Source organism: Colletotrichum graminicola, assembly GCF_000149035.1.
Source record: "Colletotrichum graminicola M1.001 genomic scaffold supercont1.39, whole genome shotgun sequence".
NCBI lineage: Eukaryota > Fungi > Ascomycota > Sordariomycetes > Glomerellales > Glomerellaceae > Colletotrichum > Colletotrichum graminicola.
In genome coordinates this window covers 136,880-161,363 of record NW_007361043.1, presented here as the reverse complement: position 1 = coordinate 161,363, position 24,484 = coordinate 136,880, and the positions used below count along the sequence as shown (strand labels likewise).

At 53.4% G+C, this 24,484-nt stretch overlaps 9 protein-coding genes across 9 annotated transcripts; 5 read left to right on the top strand and 4 right to left on the bottom strand.

Moving 5' to 3' along the window:
* Nucleotides 1–3,333: 3,333 nt before the first annotated feature.
* Nucleotides 3,334–4,543, top strand: GLRG_08436 (phosphotransferase enzyme family protein; the record flags this gene model as incomplete). Its single annotated transcript, XM_008099121.1, has 3 exons — nt 3,334–3,564; nt 3,616–4,103; nt 4,153–4,543. The coding sequence occupies 3 exons, from the start codon at nt 3,334–3,336 to the stop codon at nt 4,541–4,543; spliced, it is 1,110 nt and encodes a 369-aa protein (XP_008097312.1).
* Nucleotides 4,544–5,246: 703 nt separating this feature from the next.
* GLRG_08435 (uncharacterized protein) lies at nt 5,247–6,464 on the top strand (the record flags this gene model as incomplete). The annotated part of the gene is made up of 2 exons (XM_008099120.1): nt 5,247–5,294; nt 5,340–6,464. 2 exons carry the CDS (start codon nt 5,247–5,249, stop codon nt 6,462–6,464), a joined length of 1,173 nt encoding a protein of 390 aa, XP_008097311.1.
* Nucleotides 6,465–6,671: 207 nt separating this feature from the next.
* On the bottom strand, nt 6,672–7,566 carry GLRG_08434 (uncharacterized protein; the record flags this gene model as incomplete). Its single annotated transcript, XM_008099119.1, has 2 exons — nt 6,672–6,910; nt 6,966–7,566. 2 exons carry the CDS (start codon nt 7,564–7,566, stop codon nt 6,672–6,674), a joined length of 840 nt encoding a protein of 279 aa, XP_008097310.1.
* Nucleotides 7,567–8,843: 1,277 nt separating this feature from the next.
* GLRG_08433 (WD domain-containing protein) lies at nt 8,844–10,118 on the top strand (the record flags this gene model as incomplete). The annotated part of the gene is made up of 3 exons (XM_008099118.1): nt 8,844–8,981; nt 9,035–9,269; nt 9,322–10,118. The coding sequence occupies 3 exons, from the start codon at nt 8,844–8,846 to the stop codon at nt 10,116–10,118; spliced, it is 1,170 nt and encodes a 389-aa protein (XP_008097309.1).
* Nucleotides 10,119–10,674: 556 nt separating this feature from the next.
* On the top strand, nt 10,675–11,279 carry GLRG_08432 (uncharacterized protein; the record flags this gene model as incomplete). The annotated part of the gene is made up of 2 exons (XM_008099117.1): nt 10,675–10,746; nt 10,857–11,279. 2 exons carry the CDS (start codon nt 10,675–10,677, stop codon nt 11,277–11,279), a joined length of 495 nt encoding a protein of 164 aa, XP_008097308.1.
* A 631-nt stretch (nt 11,280–11,910) lies between these two features.
* GLRG_08431 (ribonucleotide reductase) lies at nt 11,911–13,390 on the bottom strand (the record flags this gene model as incomplete). Its single annotated transcript, XM_008099116.1, has 4 exons — nt 11,911–12,521; nt 12,581–12,914; nt 13,000–13,266; nt 13,361–13,390. The coding sequence occupies 4 exons, from the start codon at nt 13,388–13,390 to the stop codon at nt 11,911–11,913; spliced, it is 1,242 nt and encodes a 413-aa protein (XP_008097307.1).
* A 1,288-nt stretch (nt 13,391–14,678) lies between these two features.
* On the bottom strand, nt 14,679–15,646 carry GLRG_08430 (PH domain-containing protein; the record flags this gene model as incomplete). Its single annotated transcript, XM_008099115.1, has 3 exons — nt 14,679–15,210; nt 15,299–15,513; nt 15,572–15,646. The coding sequence occupies 3 exons, from the start codon at nt 15,644–15,646 to the stop codon at nt 14,679–14,681; spliced, it is 822 nt and encodes a 273-aa protein (XP_008097306.1).
* Nucleotides 15,647–17,198: 1,552 nt separating this feature from the next.
* GLRG_08429 (uncharacterized protein) lies at nt 17,199–19,929 on the top strand (the record flags this gene model as incomplete). The annotated part of the gene is made up of 2 exons (XM_008099114.1): nt 17,199–17,229; nt 17,336–19,929. 2 exons carry the CDS (start codon nt 17,199–17,201, stop codon nt 19,927–19,929), a joined length of 2,625 nt encoding a protein of 874 aa, XP_008097305.1.
* A 2,694-nt stretch (nt 19,930–22,623) lies between these two features.
* On the bottom strand, nt 22,624–24,279 carry GLRG_08428 (uncharacterized protein; the record flags this gene model as incomplete). Its single annotated transcript, XM_008099113.1, has 7 exons — nt 22,624–22,846; nt 22,901–23,154; nt 23,208–23,735; nt 23,798–23,850; nt 23,931–24,021; nt 24,101–24,110; nt 24,215–24,279. The coding sequence occupies 7 exons, from the start codon at nt 24,277–24,279 to the stop codon at nt 22,624–22,626; spliced, it is 1,224 nt and encodes a 407-aa protein (XP_008097304.1).
* Between the last annotated feature and the right edge of the window lie 205 nt (nt 24,280–24,484).

Sequence of the window (24,484 nt, the reverse complement as noted above, 5' to 3'; positions counted from 1 at the left end):
GATCGCGCGCGATGTTTGTGTGTCGAAGTGGAAAAGGGGGGCAAAGAGGAGAAGTATGCTGTGCGACTCCTGCTCACTTTTTTTTATGTTTTGTTTTTTTCTTCTTCCACGGATTGTGTAGACGTTCGAGAGGCTTGTGGTCAGGTATTTGACAGTAGTGAAACTTGAGACGCCAAGAAAAGGAGCCGGATCTTGGGTTTGGAGAGAGGGGAGAGAAGAAGTGATTGACGAGAAGGGGAACACGGCAATAATAGCTGGATGTTTGAGACAGGACAGAGTAGTATGCGCAGTCCAGTACCTAGGTAGGCATGCAATAATGTTGACATGCGGTGAGAGTGGTCGGCGGTGGATGCAGTGCGTAAAATAAAATAAACCGAGTGACGCAGGGGAAGCTAAGGCGAAAGGGTGAAAGTTGTCGAAATTGAGATGCCGGAATGAGCCTCGCTTCTTCCAGGTTAGAGAGGTGTGGGAATAATGGGTCAAGGAGGTACGCTGGTATGCAAATGCGGTTGGTTCGAGACTCGGCAGAAGAATAGGAGGGAAAAATGACATAGGCGGGAGCGGGTGCGGAAGCGGCGGGAACGAGTGCACAAATGTGAGGGACAACACGACGAGACAGCAAGAGTGACGATACAGAGGAGGTTCTGATGGGCGGTGACCAAAGTCTACCCTGTCTCGACCCTCGAGGGAGGTGAGTTACGAATACATACGGTAGCTTCACCACCTAGAAGCAGCATGTTATTATTGCGGTGGTGCAAGAGTTAAGCTTTGAGAGGGGCGTTGATCGGCACAACGATGTCGCAGACAAAAAAAAAAGCAGGTTCGGCTTCCCTACCCCTCTCCCGAAGCCTGGTACTTGAGTGATCAGAATACACGCAGAAAGGACGAAATTAGGAAGTGGGGCATTCTCAATATGCAATGTATTATAGTGGCGCTGGCTGTCGATAAAATGAAGATGGTCCCAGGGACAGGGCCTCTCCTTCGGGGTAAGTCTCGTGAGCCCGTCATCTCAATGTACCTCGTCTCGCTCTTCTTATCCCTGTGCTGTGAGTGTTAGTACATAGAACCGCCGCGCCCACCGAGCGCTGCAGTGCTCTGCGCCGGACCATACTTCCAAGAACATACAAGAAAATAGAATAAACAAAGTACGCAGTACTTAGGTACCTGATGGGGGAGTTGCTGACTGGGCCACGGCTAGAACCAATTGGGTGTGGACTTCAGGCCAGCTCACCAGCTCGAATATCAGTGGTTGACAGCCACCGATTTTAAATGGAAGAGGAACCTTTATGATGACAGGCTTGGGAGACAGGGGAGGGGTGGTTGGTAGACATGGGCGCTAATGCAGCTTAGCATTTGGGAGCATTCGATGGAAGCTTTGCTCGCAGTCTTACATTGAATTCCAAGGAACGTTTCACATCAGTTGGACTGCAGGACCGCCAGGTCTTCCCTGGTCCAGCACCTCACAGCTCGCAGCACATGGCCTATCATGTCTAGAGAGAGAGAGAGAGGGAGATTCACACCACCTCAGTGGTAAGACAGGTAGGTAACTTACAGGAAGAAGGGGGGGGGGGGGGGGAGGAAAAGTACTCCGTACTTAGTGCGCGATACATACTACGTATCTCCAATGGCGTGTCAAGAAGTGGGTAAAAAGCACCGAACGACTAGCACCGCCCCGTTTCACCCCCGAAGACCGTTTGATCAAGTGGTTGGGGTGCAACTCCCCTTACGTGATCCCGGCCAATATCCAGCCCTTTTCACCAATCTTCAAACAAGATGGAAAAGGGGGCTGTTGTCTCATCGTAGCTGCACCCACTGCGCCGGCACCGCTGCTCCTTGTCGGCTGGTTCATGATCCTCGGTCGTTGATAGTACGGGTCGCTTCCGCTGGGACCGTTCCCATCCCACCTCATCTGCCATGGCCCATAGCCACCTATACAAATGGTCTCGCCGTGCGTGTTTTTGGTTTATCCGATGTACACTGTCCTCTAACGGTCCGAACATGTGGCTCGTCTGCTCCATTTGTATTTGTACTTTTCCTCGACTCTTACACACTTTCCCAGCATTGCGTGTCCACGTAGGGTAGGTATCCGTACTTGATCTCAAGTAAACATCCAAGAGTAACTTCAGACTTGATTGAGCACCACATGTTTGTTTCCCCCATCCCGACTGCATTGGAACATGTCCTAGCGCGCTTCGGTATCGTACGTCTATGGTCTAGTTAGCCAACTTTCTCCTCGGTTCAAGTCTGTTTTCTCGTGCACAGGATCTGTTCTCCTCTACCATCCGAGCAGAAGAGTATCAGCTGGGACCTTGGAAGAGCGGTGAGGTGCACAGATAAGCTTCATCGCCACAGCTCTAAACCCCCTCCTCTTGTGGCGCCCAACCCCGAGTCCGATCAAGATCTGGCCGTTGGTGCACAAGCTCGGCGCGGCCCGGTGGCTGGCCGCCGTTGATCACACGTGCTTTTGTGGCTGAACGGATTGAACAGCTCATCCCAAGCGGAATACCTATCCATTCTTTTCGTGGGTGGACAGCAGCGTTATGCTTCCTGTCGTCTCAAGTCAACCGCAAGGCCACCCAGTAAAGCTTTGAGGTGTCTGACCTATGGAGAACATCAGTCACTTGACACAGAGGGGTTAATGGTTGCATGTGTCGTTTGATCTGCCGAAGCTAAGTACCCAAGGCAATCACCCCTGTACCTGCTCCTGCTCTCCTCTGACTTCTGCGTATACACGACATGAAATTATGGAACACGTGGAATCTGTTAGACTTCGGCTCTTTTCAAATGAAGAATCGCCAGTACCTCCTGTTTGTTACATAGTCGATCTTCAAGCGAGTCGGGCTGACAGAGCCATTATTGCGTACCCCAGGCATGCATTTTATCGCACCTGACTCCAATGACTGTTCTTCGGTTGCACGTTGCTTAATTGGCTGCAGGCTTCTGGTAACTGCTTCTCGTCGATGACTCTTGAATTGAAGGGCAAGGTGGAAGTTGCCATTAGATGGCGTCGCACGCCGAATGAGTCATCGGCACTTGTTCACAGCTCATTACTGCCTTTCCTTCTCTATGTACCTATGTGGTAGATGCAGGCCTAAGCCGAACCAGCCGTGCACTGCGAACCATGATGCGTTTTCATTCACTCAAATACTCTCTGAACTCCTCGTTCACTATTCACATTTTGCTTTTCAAGCAGAACACCGCAGGATATACACGGAAAACCTTGGGCACTATATCATTGTCGAATCGAGGGAACAACCTCTCTTTTGTAACAACAGGCCAGCCATTCCTGGCGCGTTCTATCCCGTCAGGGTTTCGACGCACTTCCTCGTGGCCATGGCATCTAACGACATCCCTGATCGCATCTTGCGAGAGGTTCGGGAGGAATTGGCCAATACTCCGTACCACTTTAAGGGCGCCACTCTTCTCAGTGGAGGGACGGCGAACTTTATCTACCATGTGAGCTTGGTGCAACATTTGTCTGATGGAACAGCCGAGGTGGCCGTGAAGCACGGCGAGGGCTTCCTAGCTCAGAATCCGGACTTCAAACTTCCCACAACACGATGCGTGAGCCTCCTTACACCCAATAAACTTCCACCCTGGATTAATATCCGTTAGCGGACTGAGGTGTCATGTTTGGAATATCTCTCTGCCCTGCCGCCGAGCGCGGGCAACAAGCTCAGCGTCATGACGCCCAAGCTATTTTATTTCAACGAAAAGACGAACACGCAAGTTCAAGAGTACCAGCCGAGTCCGCTGAGCCTTAAGAACTATGCCTTGCAATACTTCGGGGCTTCGGATTCCGGATCGATGGAACCGCAATGCCTCGACATTGGTCAGGGTATAGGCAAATGGCTTCGAGCATTTCACGAATGGAGCAACTCCCCGGAGCAGCGAAAGTTTCGCGATGTTGCGGCAACAAACAAGGAGATGCAGAAGCTCAAGAACTGGGTGAACTACGTGAGATTACCCAGCTCTATCGAGCGGTTTCCGTCTATTCTTTGCGAGTGCGCCAGCACGTTGACGGCTATTGCGGATAAAGCAACAAGAGAGATGGAGAATGATGATAAACTGCAGGTTATCCACGGCGATTTTTGGACTGGAAAGTAAGTGTCTTGTCTATATATTTAATTGCTCTTACTTATGGAACCGCAGTATCCTCTTAGAAGATCAGCCTTGGGAGAAGGAACACAACCGCATTCTTGTCGTTGACTGGGAGATGTGCATGCTTGGCGTTACTCCCCTCGACCTGGGTCAGATGATTGCGGAGCTTTATGAGCTAAAGCTGTACAAGGACATGGATGCTGGGCGGTGGCTGATTCAGGGCTTCATAAAGGGCTACGGTGCAGTCGATGATGAGTTTGCTTTTAGAACTTTGCTTCATGTTGGTGTTCATCTCATCAGCTTCGGCACGACTGTGAAGGATTGGGGCACGGAAGAACAGATCAAGAGTGTGGCCTCCGAGGGACGGGATTTGGTACTGAATGCGTGGGATAAGAATCGTGCATTTTTCGAGTCTCATCCTCTGAGTTGTATCTTCTCCTAAACCCAGCTGGAATTGGCATGAGGTACCAAATGCGCTTGTGTACGATGATGTGTAATGCGTGCGAGTGATGAAACCTATTGCATACTAATGAAGCCTATGACATACTGATGCCTTGGAGATAGCACTGGACAAAACCTCCTGGCAACAGAAGCATGCATCTTCAATCACGGAGCAACACCGACTTTGGCTTAACTGTAACCTAGCTGAGCCACGAACGCTCATGATTTTGATGCATGCTGCTACCAGTTGGAACCAGACGAGACCGTGGCAAGGAGACAAATAAACAAGCAATGGTCGGAAATATATCAGTGAGCCATCAGGGAAGATGGTCGGCCGGGTCATTTGGATATATCGCCGAAAGGGGAAGGTTGTATGTAGTGAGCTGTTTGGGTGATCAGTATGGAGAAAGCTGAGTCCGGAGGGGAAAAAAAAAAAAAAACCGACACCGCACCAAAGACCATCTGAGTCAACTCGAGTGGCGGAACCTAGAACCTTTCTTCATTGGCCAACAACGATAACATACCCAACAACTCGCTAGGCTTATTTATATTCATCACCCTAGGGGACTACGTGTAAATCGATTTGATCTGGACAACGCTCAAGGCCTTGAGACTGTGCCAGTTATACCACCTTCAGCGTCGCCTACTGTTGCGGTCCGACCCGTGACGATGAGCAGTAACACTGAACCTCGCCCCTGTCGGCGATGCAAGACGCCCACCGTCCTGACAGTGAGGAAGGACCCTCTATGCGAGTAAGTATGACCATTGTTGTCGAGATTGATAACGTCACCCTTCAGGAAGCTCACAGGCCGCGCAGGCCCTGCTATGAGCAACATATCGCCCAGCGAGTCATCAAGCGCCTTGCCCAGCCGTATAAAGACATCAAGGAGAGGATAGCCACAACGCCTGCTATAAAGGCGAAGTATCTCCTCGGCCTCTCCTTCGGTTCTTCGTCGGCCTCGCTAGTCCAGCTGCTTGACGCGAACCTCCAGGGCCTCAAGGAGAAGAATCTGCGTGTCGCGTACGAGGTGCATGTGGTCCACATCGACACCGACGTCTCAGGGGCGGCATCCACCTCCTCAGCTGAGGGTTCAGCGGCAAGCCAGCTCCTGGAGAAGTACAAGGAACGGTTTCCCAACATCTCGATGCAGACCGTGCCGCTGAGCGATGCTCTCGCCCTTGACACGATAGACTGGTCCGTTCTGCCTGCGCTGCGGACAGACCTGGTCCCCGCATTGCAGGTCAAAGAGCTTATCGAGGCCCTGCCTTCCGTCACTTCGCGGGTGGACATCATGAGGTTATTGGTGCGGCATTTGCTCTTGTCGTTGGCGCTGAAGAGCGGGTGTCACGCGTTGATGCTGGGGTGCACCACAACCGCCCTCGCCGAGCTGACGCTCGCGGAGACGGCCAAGGGGCGGGGTTTCGCAGTGCCGTGGCAGGTCGGCAATGGCCCCGTCCCCGTCACGACGTTTTCGCGGCAGGGTGCAGAGGGCAAAGCTGCGGGTGCCAAGGAAAAGACAACGATCCCGGTGTATTATCTTCTTCGGGACGTCTTCAGGCGGGAGATCGTCACGTATGTCGGCTTGGTCAAACCGCCCATGAAGGATCTCATCCGAGATGCTGGGCAGGGCAGTAGCACCATCGTCTCTCACAAGGAGTTAAGCATCGAGGATGTTATGGCACGTTACTTTGAGGAGGTGGAGGAGAGCTACCCCTCTGTCGTTGCCAACGTTGTCCGCACGAGCGCCAAGCTTACCCGTGAGAACGATGGCGATGCGTGTGCTGTTTGTGGCATGGACTTGGATGAACAGGGCGAGGTCAGGTGGAAGGGGGAGATCGGAGAACACCTCGACGACAATGACAGGAGGAAGCAGACTGCAGGACGAATGTGTTACGGCTGCGAACGGTCTATATATGGATAAATTCAATAGAGAGACACTTGCAAGTGCGCCTCTTTCAAATGCGGGACGTGGACCTATACAATGCCTCGTCTCTTCCTACACCCCTAAATATACTGGGCGAGCCAAACACCGGCTACGATTATAATATCCATTTCGTCCGCCGAGCCTATTTTTTAACTCCATATATGCAAGGAACGCTGATACGATAAAAACAAGATCGGATGCCGGTTATGGGTTGGGCAGGGCGGCCGTTGGCAGGATGCGGTCTTCAAGCTTCCTCATCAGCTTGTTGGTCTGTTCCGCCAGGGTAAGGGTCAGGATAGTGTGGGGGAGGATTCTAGCCAGGTGAGGCAAGAAACCCTTGTAAATGGCCAGAAAGCCCTCGGTGCGGACCGTTTTGGCGAGGCAGTCGAAGACGCCCTTGTAGAGGTTTCCGTTTTGGTTGTAAAGGCGAGACATGATAGTGTCTGCCGGAGATGTTAGCAAGCAGACCCTCGCTGCTAGTGTACAGATAACTCTTACCAGGGGGGTGCATCACGCAGCAAACAACGAAGCCGCTGACGGTGCTGCTAGCAAGGTGCAGAGGAAGGCCCTCCTCCATGCCCAGATGGCGAACAAATCTCCGCTTGGCGAAGAAGTAAGTGGGCAGCTGCACGGAGCTTCCGAAACCAGTCCTGATCATGGCCGCGCCGACACCACGGTAGAGTCCACGGATACCTTCGGAGCCGTAGATCGAGGCCATTCCGTTCCAAGCGTTGCGGTAGTTGTGTTGCGTGCCCGTGGGCATGAAGGGTGAGTAACTCTGCAGCCGGGTCTTGACGAGGAAGAAAGGACTGCCGGCGGCAGCGCCCATGATTCCAGATCCAGCACCGCAGGCCATGTTGATACCCAGACTCTGGGTCTTGCTGTCGTTGAAGACAAGCGTCGTCAGGGTTTCGCGCATCGGCTCGTAGAAACCCAGACGGCAGCCGTTAAGCAGAACCTGGTAAATGTAGGCGCAACCGAGGCCGCGGTAGATGCCCCTGACGCCTTCATTCCGTACAATGATAGACACGCCCTGCAGAGGGCCTCTGTACTGGTGCGGCTGGTGTCCCTTGTCCTTCAACTCTCCTTGCAATTGCATTCTGCATACGTCGAAGGGGGGTCAGCGCACCGCGGGCGGCGGGAAACGGAGAGAGACGAGCGTCGCTCAGACGCACCGGATTTTGACAGTCTCGAAGGGATGTGTGGCCGTTACGGCGCCACAAGCCGCAATGCCGCCGGCGATGAAGGCGCTGTTGCGAAGGTTAGCATCGCAGGTCTCGCGGATGCCGATCTGCGCGCCGCAACTTGCCCCAGTGTTGTTGACATTGTGCCTATGAATAACGTCGCACAGATCAAGAAAAGGGAGTATCAATGAATTGAACGTGTTGCTTCTTTGAATGGCGAATAAATTGGCAATCGGGAACAGGAAGAGTGGCAGCGCGATCTCGGAATGCTAGGACCTAGGTGGCGGAATCGCGCGGGTCAGCAACGAGAACATCGTGGCATGTTGATAGCCAGTGATAAAATTTGTTCAAGTCTTACATGATATGGCTACGGCCAAAGAGCAAAGTCGCCGCAAGCCGTACGAAGCGCACCTCTTGAAATGAGAGTTGGCGATAGGGGATGGGTATGGGTTAAGGAGCGTCAGGCATGCTGATGGGACGGATTGACTCTTTTGGGTGGTTCAGCGAGCTCCGCGCGCGGAAGAGGAAGTGGGAATCATTTTTCTGTCAAAGTCAGTCCGGCCGTGAATAGCCATTGCCCATTGCCGATCCCGGCGTTTGCTGATGCTAGTTGCCAGGGTTCGCAGGCTTCAGCGGCCAGAATCGCTACCCCGGACCCTGACGAGCTAGGTACCAAACTAGATACCTATCTTAGTATCCGTAAGTAGTAAGTACTTAGGTACCTGAGAGGTAGTTTCCCATGGGCCTGGTCAGGCGTCATCGGCGAGGCTGCCCGCTGAGCAGGGCGTCGCGTTGTTGTGGCTGGTGATTGGCAGCATACTACCTACAGGTACGATAAGGTCTGCTCCAGGGTGGTGCTGTACACATTGAAGTGGCGCAGTTAGCTCCATCCTCGCATGCCCCCAGATTTCAGTATATCTGTCGCATGGACTTGGAAGGCGCGATACGCTTAAGCACACACGTTACTGACACGACTATTTCACGATACCGTTTTCTCCGACAGGACACATCACATCGCTTTAGTTCGGAACAGGCCACAGGGCCCAGACAGTACGGTTACTGATTTCGCCCTTAGGCGGACGTAAAGCGGAGCACCAAGCTGGCTTCCATCTTTGCGACACGAACACTGAAAACGGTTGTCCGACCAATCGAGGCAGGAAAGCTACCTGCACTTCCCACATAGCTGCCTGCCATGGCTTCAACACCTATGGACCTTGACTATCGAGAGTCAACCCCAGCTAACGGAACATCACTCAACATTACGCGCTCCCTAGCAACCAACAACACCACACAACTGAGCGAGGTCATTCCCTCGTTTCGCCCGACAAAGGTATGGAGAGGAAGCGGCAGGGCTGTTTGAAAGCTTTCCTGACCATGCTGTAGCTGTTTAAGAGAGACGATATCAAAGATGGCCGCCCGCAGCCCCATGTGCTATCACTCGACTTCGACGACCCCGGCGAGCTTCTCATGACCTCCGAAAGCGACGAGACTATTCAAATTTACAACGTCAAGGACGGTCGACATGACAAGAGTTTACTCAGTAAGAAGTACGGTGTCAAATTGGCGCGGTTCACGCACACCAGCTCCAGCATCATCTATGCGAGTACGAAACAGAACGGTTAGCAATCCTGGACCCAGAGCCGCTGTTCGTTTGCTGATGACGCCCGTAGACCAGATCCGGTACCTGGCGACGCACGACAACTCCTTCATCCGATACTTTGAAGGCCACGAACGAAGTGTCACGGACATTGCTGTTCACCCGGGAGCCGACAACTTCATTTCCTGCAGCCAAGACAATACTGTGCGCCTTTGGAACATTTCGACGAAGCAGTGGTGCGGTCAATTGAACCTTAATTCTCCATACCTTGCCGCGTACGACCCCTCAGGTCAGATCTTTGCAGTGGCTTCTCCAAGCAGCGGTACCGTCTTGCTCTACGACTGCCGCAACTATGATAAGGCGCCATTCGCAGCCTTCGATCTTGTTGAAGTCGGACGGCATGTTGACCCCCAATTCGTTGTCAGGGGTTGGACGAAGTTGGAATTCTCAAACGACGGAAAGCACATCCTCGTAGGTACACGCGGCAGTGGCCACTTCCTACTGGACGCTTTCGACGGAAGCCTGAAGGCATACCTGCTCAAGCCTGAGGGCGGATCCCGACGTTTGGCTGCGGGCGAGACGACCACCAGCAACGTTAACAGGACGTCCAGAGCAGAGCAGCCGGCGGTGGAGAGTAGCGGAGAGTGCTGTTTTTCTGTGGACGGCCGGTACGTCCTGAGCGGTTCTAAGAAGGACGTGCTGGTTTGGGACACATTGACGGCGCCGCAGAACGACACGAGGACTCTCAACCCATCCTGGACCCTGGAGGATAAGCGGGAGGCGGCGGTGATGGCCTTCAACCCGCGCTACAACTTCTTTGCGACTGCCGATCAAGAAGTCCTCTTCTGGGTGCCTGATCCTCATGCATGAAACTCACCAAAATGATGGAGAAGGCATAGGAGCTGGAAGGGGGGGGGGGGGGGGGGGGTGCGATCTAACTAAGAAATGTCAATCATTTTCGGAGTCTAGGATAAAAGATACCCAATCCGTGTTAAAAAGTAAAAACCTGTGTTGAACGATAAATCATTATGAGCTTCGCCGTAAATTCGTGCTCCACTGTGTAAAACGAAGTAGTGCTATGTAGCTCTGGGCGTTGTGCGGCTGAGCGCTCGCTGCCCCTCATAACATCCCATGCACAATTCCGAAGCAGCTTTGGCAGAACCCCACCAAAATTGCATCCTCCACCGACAAGGCCACACTAACCTATCACCTCCAAGACGCCGAACGTCACCCCTCGACCAACCAGCACGGCGCAATTCACACTCCCCTGCAAACAACCGTTGGCTCTACCCAGCACGAATCGCGCCTTCTCCGAATTCCTCATCGCATCGACGGACATATAAAAAAGGCAACAATAGCGGTGCGCACACCCTACAACACACAGACCAGCAGCGCGCAAGACTCCGGCCGACTACCACACCACGCAATGCCGACCTACAAGACCAGCCAGGAATGGCTGGAGCAGTCCTCGCTCCTCCTCCAAGCCCGCCCAGCAACCGTAAGTCTTCATCCCGACCTGCTTTCGTCTCCGCTTCATCTCCTCGCCCTTTCTCCCAAACTCAAGGCCCCTTGGCTAACTAGTGACGATGTGCTCCTTCCCTCAACCAGACCAGAATCACAACAAAATACTCGATACAACCCGTTAAACCGCGAAAGACCAAGACACTGACGGAAGATGCCACGGTCACCGAAGACGCCCCCATGACGGACGCCAAACCGCCCCGTGGCTCCCTCGTCCTCAAGACGTTCGACCCAGCCAGCGGCGTCACGCTCAAGTACCGCACCACCAAGGCAGCCGAGGTCTCTCGCCTCGTCACCTGCCTCGGCACCCTGGGCCGCACCATGTCGACCTCAAAGGCGCCCGTCGAGGTCAAGGATGAGCCGATGGCGGATGCCGCCAACTTGGCTGGCGGTGTTGCCCGAGCCCAAGCTGCCAGAGAGGATACGCCCGTCGGCGGTGTTTCTAGCGCGCCGACGCCGGCTAGCGCCGGCGGCGGAGGTGTGAAGAAGAAGAAGAAAGGCAAGAAATGAGTGGGTGTGAAGGGATTGAGAGTCCTGGACAGGTACGGAGGTATAGTCACTTACTTTTGGGAGAGCGAGCGTCGAAATGTGCGACTCGAGGATTCTGACCAATTTTAGACTTATTCAAGTTTGAGTATGGCATCAAAAGATCAGGTGGTCTGCTAGAAGGCAACTGTAGGACTCAGGTGCATGCACACTTCATTCATTCAAGGCGTAAAAAAATGGACAGATCGTGACTGGACTGGTCAAGAGTTGCAGTGTAACTCATGCTACCAGTCAAAATGACATATCCTCATACAATCATAGGGACAGTTGGTTTGGTTCATTTGCCGTATGCGATTGCTCTAAATAAAGTTCACTGCAGTACATTATCCATCAAAGACATTTATGCCCCCCATGTTCCACGGTCATCCAATCGACCAGCCCTTGGGAGCCTTTAACTCCCTGTAGAATCCCCGCCAACGCCATGTATGTACGACAAGGAAAGAAACAAAAAACTCTATGCCCTAACTCATTGAGAGGTGATTGAGGTGTGGAGTGTGAAAAGCTGCGCTGGCAAACACCATGCGTGCCTATGCAAACGTACAAAGGGGTATATGTGGGGGGAAAGAACAGGACAGAAACTTTGGACGCTCCTGATCTAGAAGTCCTCATCAAAGGCGAAGTCACCGCCGTTCTCTCCCTTACCCTCGGTGGTCTCTTCTTGTGCCTTCTTGGTGCTGTTCATGACACCAGCCTTTTGGTAGTCGGCAACACGCTTCTCAAAGAAGTTGGTCTTTCCGCCCAGGGAGATGTTCTCCATGAAGTCAAAGGGGTTGGAAGACTTGTAGACCTTGTCGTTGCCAAGGGCAACCAAGAGGCGGTCGGCGACGAACTCAATGTACTGCTTCATCAGGTTGGAGTTCATGCCGAGCAGGGCACAAGGAAGGGCCTCTGTCAGGAACTCCTGCTCAATCTGGACAGCGTCGACAATAATGTCCTGGATAACCTGCTTGCTGGGGCGGTTCTTGAGGTGAGAGTACAAGAGGCAGGCGAAGTCGGTGTGCAGACCCTCGTCACGAGAGATAAGCTCATTGGAGAAGGTCAGACCGGGCATGAGACCACGCTTCTTGAGCCAGAAGATAGAGGCAAAGGCGCCACTGAAGAAAATACCCTCGACGGCAGCGAATGCAACCAGGCGCTGGGCGAAGGAGGACTTCTCATCGCTAATCCACTTGAGAGCCCAGTCGGCCTTCTTACGAATGCAAGGAACTGTGATGGCAAGTCAGACGCGTGCTCAATTGGAGGCGTGGGGGATGGGGTTCACATACTTGTGTCAATGGCGTTGAAGAGGTACGTGCGCTGGGCCGGCTCCTTGATGTAGGTGTCAATGAGCAACGAGTAGGTCTCGGAGTGGATGTTCTCCATCATGATCTGGAAGCCATAGAAGCAACGGGCCTCGGGCACCTGAACCTCGCCGCTGAAGCGCTCGACCAAGTTCTCATTGACGATGCCGTCGGAAGCGGCGAAGAAGGCGAGAATGTGCGAGATGAAGTACTTCTCATCCTCGTTGATCTTGTTGTTCCAGTCGTGCAGGTCCTTAGACAAATCAATCTCCTCTGCAGTCCAGAAGGAGGCCTCGGCCTTCTTGTACATCTGCCAGATCTATGCGTCACGAAAAGTCAATTAAGGTTCGCACGTGCAAAAAAACCACTTTACGCGTCCGAGACGCGTCCGAGTTGAAACATACCTCATGGTACTTAATGGGGAAAAGAACAAAGCGCTGGCCGTTCTCCTGGAGCAAAGGCTCGTCCATCTCCTGCTCCTTGATGCCGGGGACGACAACAGGCTTTGCCTCTTGCTTCGCAATCTCCTGGGTAGGCTTAGTCTGGAGGTCGGTGTTCTCGGTTGCGGGGGCAACGTCAGAAGCGAGGGGCTGGTTCTCCTTGTCGGCCGCGTTAAAGTTGAGCTTCTTGACGGGGGACTCCATCTTGAAAGAATCGAGGGCAGCAGCGGCCTGGAAGAAAGGGATGTTAGTGATTGCATTTCAAGGACGCGCGTGGGGAGAGGTGCGGCCGGGATGCGGCGCGGATTGGCGTGACTTGACATACCTGCTTGGACGGAGTGACTTCAACAGACATAATGAGGAGAGTGTGTGGTAAAGGAGCGAGGGACGAAGACAAGAATGGTGATTGAAGTAAGGAAGACTCTTGTGAGGAATCAATTCAGAGTGTAAAGTTCGTCTCGGTGGTATTCTTGCGGCTGTTGTCTTCTGGTTGAGAGTGAAGAATGAGTGTGAGAACAGCTCTGGAAAGGCAGGAGCTTTTGTACCAAGTAAGAGCGCTTTCACGCCGGACGCGTAGCAGGGGGGTCCCGCGTTTACTTTTGCGCTGAACCACGCGCCAACTTCCAGGCTCGACCACCCCAGCCCCATTAAAAAGCGCGTCTTCGGACCATCCCTCCCCACCGCGATCACCGGCGCGTTTCGCTCCATTGCTAAAGTGCCAGCGTGCCTCCAATGCGCCGCCAATGTGGAAGTGGCCCCGTCTCGCTTTTCCACTTCCAGATCTTGCAAACATACGGTCCAAAATGAGATAAGTCAGGCCCAGCCCTCATTTTTTACTCCTCCCTCTCTAAAACTTTTCACCATTTGTAATGGTGACATGAGCTGATGTAGCCGCCTGCGTTCCACCCCGGCACATCAACCAGGCAACACGATGTCATGACTAGGAAACCAAGAGTAAAAAAAGTCGCTCCATTGTCCCAGCGACCCGAGACCTCAAGAGCTTCCGCTGGCTCGACGCGTCTCCACTCGCTCCAGTTTCCGGCAATTTCCTCCATCTGTCGACCGCCCACCTTTCTGCTGGTTTCGTCCTCGGTGTTACGACTCGACGCGTTTCCCCACCGTCCCCTGATTATCAGATCAGATCAGATAAAACCGAATACGTCCAAGCTCCGCTCTGCGGAACCTAGGCGGTCCTCCGAGACTTCACAGCCATGCCATCTCATCTAAGCGTTGACAAATCCTGACTGGGCGTGACTCTGGGCTGCTGGTGGATATGTTGAAGCGGGTTTACAGATTCATCATCATCGTGCTGATCGTCCTTTACCTGTTGGGCACGGACGTCGAATTCGAACAGTCGGTCACGCATACGTCGAGACTATTTGTGCATGTGTTTCATTAATCATCTATGAGCGCAACTAACGCGAAGTGGGTATGCCAATGAAAATTTATCGCATCGTGTTCGTGCTCAATCGTCCAGTCATTCATAAATAAGACGCGCCTGAAGATGGGCGTCGTGAGAAGGCTTTAAATTGCCGTCCCCCCGGCAAAGCAAGAAGAAAAAGCCAATACTATAAAGCACTGTCGAAGCGCCTCACATACAGAGCTGTCTGCACCGGCCCTTCGGCTCGTACAAGTCAATATAATCATCTCATCGACTTTCGGGGTGCTGGCCTATCGGTAGGGTCGCGGGCTGACTCGATATCATCGGCTCTCGACCGACTAAACCCAAACCAGCCTCGACCCCGTTCGTCTCTAACCGCGGCGTTGGCGGGCGCAGCTGGGGCGCGTCCATTGTATGAGTGCTGACGACTCGACGACATGCGTCCATTGCGAGACGGCTCCCGGCTGACATACTCGGGCGGCGTGCGGTCTCCTTGCAAGCGATCCCACTCTTCAGCGTCGCTCGGGTCAACCGCTGGAATGGGTGCTCCGCTGCGGCGTAAGTTCTTCTTTCCCTTCTCGCGAAGATACTCCTCGAGGACAATGGCGTTCTTGGTGTTGGCGCGGAAAGCCGCGTCAGCGACATCCCCTACAAAGGGCACAAGGCCGATAACAAAATCAATCATGATGTTAAACATCATCTTGGATTTGACCGAATTTGGGAGTCCACCTTCGACCTTTGAGCATGTTCTGAACACCATCATGGCCATGAAGGCATCAAGAACATCCCCAATGCTAGACAGAATGCGACGTTAGCAGATGTCGACAGGCTGCCAAGAGCATTGTGGGGTGAATGGTGCGACAGGGGATCGGTTGTACTCACGCAGGAATCAGGCCGATGACGCTGCCCCATCCAAATTTGACACCACAACAAGTGAACAGCGACTGATCGAGACGATAGGCTCGACGCTTGACCTTTGTCAAAACTTCTCCGTCTTGCTTTGAAATCCCTGGCGGCAGAGCCTTTCTGCGCTTCTTGACCTTGCCGGTGGGGGTGCCATCAAGCCTGGTGGCGGGAACGGTCTCGAAGTAGGGATCCTGGTAATGAGGTCAGTTACAGTCATTAACAAAAGCGCATCGTTCAGGTGAGCCATACCTCGCGGCCAAAGTTGTTCTCCACCTTCTCTGCCAGAATCTTTTTGCTGATCCATTTCGCAATAAGACCTGCCATGTTTGCAGCGGTGTCGTTGATGGATCGCAGGTGAGTGCCGAAGTCTCGAACTAAATAGTTGCGCGACAATGCGCTTCCCAGTCACTCGCTGTAATGAGTGACGTACTGAGACAGTCAGAGACGGCCGTTTGTCTTAGGGGGGCGCCGTGTAAGTGAGTAGCGTTTCGGTGCCGTTAAAACAAAGTAACTATCGGCAATAGTTGTGAAAGGTGACTGTGGTGGGAGGAACAAGAACTCCCAAGCCGGCTGCGGCAACTGGGCGAGGAATTATAAGAAAAGTGAGAACCATGGCTATGCAGGGTCCGAGTCACTCCAGTAAAGCTGCCTCTTTTCCCCTACGTAACATACAGCAGGAACGTCTTCAAAGCCGCTGTGCCAAATTCCTGTTTTGACATGTCAGGGGACCATTCGGCGGCCATGATGTAATTCCGTCGGTCACTGCACGCCAATGCACTCTACACACTTCCGAGAGGCCTCTTCAGTGGGGCACTGACAGGCTAGACCGCTGTGTTTCACATCATGCTGTAGCGAACAGGCGGCTGGGCTCCAATAAGGCGCCGCTCGAACAATCTGCTCTCTTCAGCCGGACAGCGTCGGCATTGACAGTGAAGCCGCTGCAGCCACGCAAGTGTGGCAGGTGACCTACACAGCCGCATCGTGGCTGAGTACTTCTCCAGATTTCTTTTGACCTTGCTTCGACGCCTCGACCTCTCGGGTGTTTTCCAGCTCGGGATGAATGGGGAATCGGTTGGAGGAGATTGGGGGGACTTGCTTGCTGAGCCAGATGCTTAGTGCCTCTCCAAGCAGAGGCGGCGTGATATACACTATGGCTGGCAATGACCGGTCGAGGCCAGACGGAAGTGACGTGCTTATCTCATGTGCTTACATAGTAACAAGCTGGAGAAATGGGCTACTATACCACAACAGTTTCGACTCGAGCTCGATACGCACTGTAGAATCCTGCATGATGCAGACAACATAGACAGTGCGATTTTGAACAGGAGTTAGCTGAGGAGAGTGTGGTCCAATCATGAGCCACACAGCATGTGCCACGTCCCTCCCACTTCCCTGCGGAGGCTTCCGACGCCAACCTGACCGTAGCCTCTACTGCCCAAACCAGCTAGCTGCCTTGTCTGCCATCGTCAACACAGAAGGCACTGCGTCGTTTCTATCCTCCGACCACCAAAACCCACCAAACCCACCACCATCCCGAGAGAGGCCGCTCGTGAACGTGTTCGCATCCCAACGTCCCCGAGATACACAATAAACTTTAGCCACGCTTCAACTGTCATTCCAATCCAGCCCACTGGACCACCCGCCATTCTCGATTTCCTTGTAGCAGGCGCGTTCCGGTCGCAAGAGGGGAATCTTTGAGCCTGACCGAACCCAAGCCTCTTACTCCGTACCATGCAATCGCCGTTCCTCGCCTTGAAACCAACTCATACTTCTCGCCAGGACCTTCTTCCCGCCGTTACTGCAGTGCCAGGAACAGGCGACTAAATCACATATCAAATACCTTTTGTGGGGGACATGTTGCTAGCCATCGCGCAAAATGGCCGAAGAAAAGATGCAGCTGGAAGACTGTTGGTTACCCCACACTCCAGGCAGCTGGCAGAGGCGACAGCTACCTTCAGCCTCACACCCTCACACCTTGTCGTAGACTTGCAACACGGCTGACGCAATTGATAGGGTTGGACGACCTGTGTGTTCGCTTCATCATCAACTTGCCTGAAGAAGACCTGTCGTCCGTTGCACGCATTTGCTTCCAAATCGAAGAGGCACAATGGTTCTACGAAGACTTCGTCCGCCCGCTCGATCCCACGCTCCCCTCCATGACCCTTAGAAGCTTCAGTCTCCGCATCTTCCAGCATTGTCCGCTGTTGGCGCCGTTTTCGGTCGAGAACCACACGAAAGCCTTTGAAGAGTTCTTGCAGTACAAGACGAGAGTACCCGTAAGGGGAGCCATTCTGCTCAATGAGGCAATGGATTCGACTATATTGGTTAAGGGCTGGAAGAAGGGAGCAAACTGGAGTTTCCCTCGTGGAAAGATCAACAAGGACGAAGATGATCTTGAATGCGCTGTTCGCGAGGTCTATGAGGAAACCGGCTACGACTTGCACGCCGCTGGCCTGGTTCCTGAGAACAGGGGTGACGTCAAATATATCGAGGTCACCATGAGAGAGCAGCAACTGAGGCTCTACGTTTTCCGCAACGTACCAATGGACACTCATTTCCAGCCGCGGACGAGGAAAGAGATCAGCAAGATTCAGTGGTACAAGCTCTCCGAGCTTCCTGCGTTCCGTAAGAAGGGGAACCAGCCCCAGAACGATGCCGCTGCTGCTGCCAACGCCAACAAATTCTACATGGTCGCACCTTTCCTGGTCCCTCTCAAAAAATGGGTTGTGCAACAGAAAAGGAAGGACGCCGTCAAGGCTGCCAACGAGGCGCATTTCAACCCTTACTCGCTTCATGAGGAGCCCGTCACCGAGGACGATGTCTGGCAGACGGAGCCTACCACCGATGTTTCGAACCGAACACCGGGTATCGACACCCTCGAGGGTGCAACTCAGGAACTGCAACGACTTTTAAAAGTCCAGCCAACAGCCGCGCAGGCAGCTTCGAAGCCTGCATCCCCAGATGTGGGCTCGGACAAGGGCGCGTCGTTGCTTGCTATTCTCCAGGCCAAGAACCAGGCTACTGCTCAGCTTCCTCAGACGCCCCTCGATCATACCACCAGAGAGGCACCGCAACCGCACAGTCCTCACGGCCAGCACCACCCCAAGCAACGGGCGCCTCTGGAAAGCTACCAACCCCCGCCAGGCTTCCCTGTCGTGCCAGACGGAACACCGCAGTCGTGGGCATTTGGTCAGCCTGGCAAGGCTGAGCCGGTTCTCCCTCAAGCCAGACATCACGATCCGCCGGTGATGGGTGCCCCTGCGTACATGCCGCAGCCGCCATTGAGGCACCCGCAACCCCTGCCTCCTCAAGTCCAACAGACTTTCTTGGGCAGAGGCGGGTTCGTTGACACTACCCCACCACCACCCCCTCAGCACGCGCAGGGAACTGTTAACCAGTCCATGGCCAATGCGCAGTTCCAGCACGCGCACATTCAACACCACAACCAGAACTTGTTGTATCAAACTAAGCCTCCTAGCGGTCCACTCTCCAACCACTCGATGGCGCTGTTGGGAGTTCTCAAGTCAGAGACAAGATCAAACGTTCCAGAAAGCACTCACCACACTGGCCCGCAGCCATTTGGAGCTACAACCTCGGAGCATGGTCAGCAATTTGGCGGTATTCATGGGCATGGAGGTGCTAAGGTGTATAACCAACTGCCTCATTTGCCAGTTTCCAACGGCGGGCCCACACAGCAACAACACAGCCCAGGCATAAACTCTCGCGTTCAACAGCCCGGTGACCCGGCACATAGATCTACTCTCTTACAAATGTTCAAGAAACCCGAAATCAGCTCGCCGCCCGCAAACCAGCTCGCTGAGCTGCCTGCAAATACCGCAAGCGCCGCTCTCATGAAGGGTATATCAATGGCCAAAAACGCCAATCAGGGTACCCTTAGCCCCATTATTCAAAACCGTGGAACTCTGCCCATTTCGAGTAGTCCTCTTAGCAGACCCCCTCAGGGCGCCTCAGACCTTGCCTCGCAACTTCCTCTCCAATCCCTCTCACTTCAAGCACAAACTGGCAGACACGAACATCGAAGCCCTCAGCCTATTGGGGAATATACCCCAGGAAACCTCGATGGCAGGGTTCCGTATCACCAAGGCATGAACAACCACGCCGTTACTTATAGTCACCAGTCGCCACAGATGCACCCTAGCCAGATTCTTCAACGAGCGGAAAACTTGAACAAGCTAGGTGGACCTCGGGCGCCTGCTATGGCCTCGGTATTCGGTACAGCTGACGTGGACAAGCCTGCTAGCCTGGCCAGCCCTCCTGCTGCATCAGCTCTTCCGGCGCCTGACTCTCTGCAGCAGAAGCCACAAATGTCTACAGAGCAGAAACAGAAGCTTCTCTCGCTTTTTGGCAAACCTCAGTCGCCAAACCCTGGTCCTGTATTGGCCCTGGAAGACAAGGGAAAGGCCAAGGAGATGGCGCCATCTGACGGCGCCATGCGTTCGCGGGTGGCGTCTCTTGCCTCTGCAAGCGGACAAGGTGCCCTGGATGGCTTGTCCGAGGCCCGTCGCGGCAGCCAAACCCCAATATCTCCAGCGGACCGGAGTTTCTTGCTCGGCTACCTGGCATCAGTGGCAAATAATGCCAAGTAGGGCTGATTGGGTTGTCTGAACGACAACCAAGCAGCCAGACTTGGTTCTTGAGGAGTTCATCGCGGGGTATCCCCGGAGTACATGCTTTTAGTGGATTGTATCTTTGTGTTTTCGGTATTGCATTGCGATGGGTTCGTGGGTTTGACAACGCGCTCGCGTTGGTAAATCATTGCTTGGGGGACAGGGTCAGGGTGCAAGGTGGGATATTCAAGCTGGAGACGTTATACCCTGGAATATATCCAGCTTGCCAATCTTGCTACGGTAATTGGGACCAAATACTCCGAGTAATTATATGCGCCTTTGACATAAAGGACCCTGGCATCTGGGGAATGCTGCTGACGCCCAAGTACAATACATGTTCTGACTCGAGCTTCGCCCCTGCATAATCTTCTGTTTCCTGTCCTGCTCGGTGGTGTGATGTATCTTCGGCCGCCCGCACCGGTCTGGATGCTGACCTAGGGACATCTGTCGAATCGTTCTCGGTAAGGCATTCTCACGGCTGGTCTGACAGTACATGGGAATAGTCCTCCCTACCTCTATGCTGTTTTCCGAGCACTCTTTGTCCACTGACACCTAATCTTGACGCAGAACACAGGGAGGAAGGCTGAGAAGCGAGGCAACAGCTTGGTTTGGGGACATGGGAGTAGATACATCGAGTCGGAGTTACCTTGCCTGTGTCGCCTCCTTTCCCATCGAAGGACTGAGCGCTGACTAGCCTCGTGTGCAAGACACGCTACTGACATCATTTGATCAAGAGGCGAGGTTGTGTAGGTGACGCCTTGGGCTCTTTTATTCAAATTGAAAAGAGAGAGAAGAAAGATATAACCTTTCCAGTGTCAACAACTCACTTTCGGCGGCGAGACCAGTAAGTACTTATTCATCAATAGAAACGACTTTCGAACTCCTAGTTGGAGGTCAAGATGAAAGCATATCACAAACTGTCGCACGGCGGCCTTGGTAGGGTCTTCCAACGGCAAGCGAGCTTTCGAAGGGAATATGTTCTTCACCGCCTCCCCAGATGCCCTCTCCATCCCGCCAGTGACCATCGACGCTATGGGATTCCGCAAGGTCTCTCTCATGACCGGGTGCGGCTTGGGCGTCAGTCTAGCGTGTGCACAGCTTCTCCTGGCGCACCAATGCCAAGTTTGCGGGCTTTTAGCTAGAGGCTGATCCAAAAGGCGGACCACGGCCGGCTCTACTTCCGCCGCGCGGACTTCACGATCCCTGGTGCGAGTGATGAGATGACGGCGTGTATTCGGCAATCGCCTCATTCGCCTTGCTGGACAGTCCTTGGGCCGGGGGAAAGCTCTAAAGGGGGCGGCAGTAAGAAATGCTCTCCAGGCTGACAGAGGTTGAAGAAGCCGGATCGACTTGCCCGTCAACGGTGCGGGCGTCATGGACAACCGGAGGGTGGCCTGGCGCTCCACAAGAAAGGCCTACGGGGGTGTAATGCCATGCTATCTGGCTGCTTGGACTCGTAGATCGGAAAGGCCATCGCATCGGGCGATGTGGACGAGTACGGCGCCAAGGCCTAAGCACAAGTAGAACCCGTTCACGCACTGCATATACAGGCAACAGAGTCAGCGCCCAACGTCACGCCCCTCCCGGAGACGGATCAGGCAAGGATACCTAATGGGTCAGAATGCCCATCTATTAAGCTTGGAATATCCTCTAAGCGTTCCTTTGGTCTGTTGTGATGGTCTGGGGCGAAAGTGCTCCAGGGCCTTGGTCTTGGGCGTGGGTGCCGCCCCGGTGTTGCTGTGTCTGGCTTGACGGTGGGAATAGATGTTCAACCTTTTTGCTTGAGCCGCCGGAACTTGGAAGCCCATACTCATGCGTGATTGCGACGAGTACCAATTACGCTTTCCAGACCACAAATGTTACATGGCTTGAGATGATTGCGAGGTACAAAATAGCAATATAGATGATTGCTAGCCCCCGCTGCCCCGCTGGGCAGGCCTGGCCCGTAACGGGTGTTGACCTCAGTCTTGGACGGTAGCATTGCCTACATGGTTTTTAAGCGATATCTGAGGGCAGTACGTTGCGAGGAAGCAACGGCCAAGAGAGCATTCTCAGTCAACATTCCACTACAATCTATGATTCGTTGAGAGCCTTTACACGTCACGGGCCCGTTCGGGGAGCGGGATGAATACGTGTAATTGCCAAAAAGAGGGAAGGAATGATGGCTGCAGGCAGATACAGACCCTCTAAAACAGGCCTCATAACCTCCAGCAGAGCAAGCCTTAGATGAGATGGGCATACGAGCTGGAAGTCACTGGGCCTAATCATTGACGAGGGCAACGCAACGCAACCCCAAACCACCTGAGCTTCCCTAGAGATTACGTATAAGCCATGTAATGAAAGCCAATAGACAGAACACAAAGGATACTCATAAGCATATTTTCAGCATCCTTCCTTCCCAGGAATCTATCAAATGAATAACCTCGCAGACGCCCCCTAACTGGCGAAGGAAAAAAACTGCCAAGATGCACTCAAGGAGCAAAGAATCCACATGTTCAGTCCGAGGGGTATTACCAACTCCATTCCGTTATCCGGCAAGCATGACAGAGGCCCTCCTCCCAACTCAGCGTAATCCCGCGGGCTAAAAAAGAGCACCGATAGACTGGACAGCCTTCGTCTTTTGTTACAATTTCGAATATACAGACTGTCCTCGATGAAGTCTGTTGTCGTTCGTCACACCATGATATCCATAGAAACTTGCGGATGGTAACCCGGGGGAATATTCTCCTCATCGTCATCGTTGGCGTCCAGTTTCAGGACCTCGAAGCGGTTCGCCATGGGATTCATGGGTTGCTTTGACGAAAGTACATAGGGCTGAACCCGGTGAGTCTGGGTAACCTCCAGAGGCTGGGCACACTCGTCGACGTCCCATTCAATTCTAGATCTCTTGTACTTCCTGTGGCGATGTCAGCTTACGGCTACTTCAGTGCAAGCGAGGTCGTCAACCTACTGTCGACTCATCATGCAGGTCCGTGCAAACATAGCATTGTGAACTGAATTGGTGCTAATGTGGCAGCTATCGCCCCTAAAGGCCACTTGAACGACCACCAGGTTGTGGATATGCTCGAGGTCGTCACGAATGCCCTCTTCGGTGAGGCTCGGGTCGCATCGTCGGACTACAAGATTGCGCGTGGCACCAATTCCGATCTTGCTTGCAACGTGACCTGGGAGAATGAACTGTCGATCACTCCATCGGACGTCGACCTGCTATACTGGTTAGATTGGTATCTTTATAAATGGTGAGTGGAGGGCTTCACCCGCTTGTGTCTGATGTATAGGTCATGACGCCGGGTGTGTTCAAGGAAGGCTCTGGCGTCCGAGGCGTGCAAGAAAGATACCTGAGCAGAGCGGTCGTGGGTCCTCAGGAATATATCCAGCAACTGGCCACCTCGAACGACATCCGTCACATCGGCGTGAGCTGTTCCTTCGGCAAGGTTAGACATTAGAATGGTTCTTGTAGCCATTCTCTCAAATTGTGGCTGGACAGACAACCGTGTGTCCTCCTTGTGAACGAGCCCGTGCTCGGCCTCCATAGGGGAAGCTGTTGCTTCAGATATGCCACGAGCGGTAGGCTCGTCATCGGCCCATCCCTGCTTGACAGATTGAGGAACGGAAAGCTTTCCGTTGTACGGTCCGCCTTGGGGACCCCGCACAGCAGTGATCGTCGTCACCCGAGGCTTGTGGGTTGGTCGTTGAATGACATCCTGAGAATCCGCAGAAGCGGAAGCATCGGTTTGTTGCCCAGCACTGTCTTCGTCCCAGTTGGACTCGTCGCTAGTCAAGACCTAGATGTCCATTGCTTAGCTAGATATCGTTAATCGGGGCAAGATGTGGGGTCCCGACTTACAGCAAGGGTCTCTACGGTCACACCACCACGCATGAGGTTGCGGCGTAAGTTTGCTTATCAAAAGTCAGTTCGAGTAGATCTTCGACATCGCTTGCGGTTCTCAGATGTGTAAAATGCAGGATGGGTTTCATACAGAATTCCCGAGCAGCTCTGACAAGGGTATCATACTCGACACGGGCAATGGTAATAGTGGGATGAGCCGAAGGAGTGTCATCTCCAGCATGCTAACACAGGCTATGTCAGCTTCCGAATGTTGGAAAGACAAGGAATATTCCATCAAAGATAAGAAGCCACGGGACGCACAGACTGGGCCCTGCGGAAGTGGTCAGCTTCTCTCAAGCTCTCTCATCAGCCTCACTCACAGCGGCCCGTACGCCAACTCGGGCCAACTTCAAGTGGGTTGTGGGTAGGTCTTACCTTCCGATAAGGGTGTCAAGATAGGTGCGGTCAATAGACACCGGAGTACCTATGGAGGACGCCATGGCTTTCCGCATAAAAAAACGACAAAATCAAGTTGGCCGAGAGGTTGAAGTGAAGAGGTTGTTTGTTGCGCCACTGTGAAGTCGACGACGGCAGGTCCAACATACCCAGGTGAAGCAAGCACCTGGACGGGCGTTTCTTAGGTACCTAGGTACCTAAGTATCTTAGCAAGCTGGACTGTGTTATCGATAAGCTTATCACCAGTAC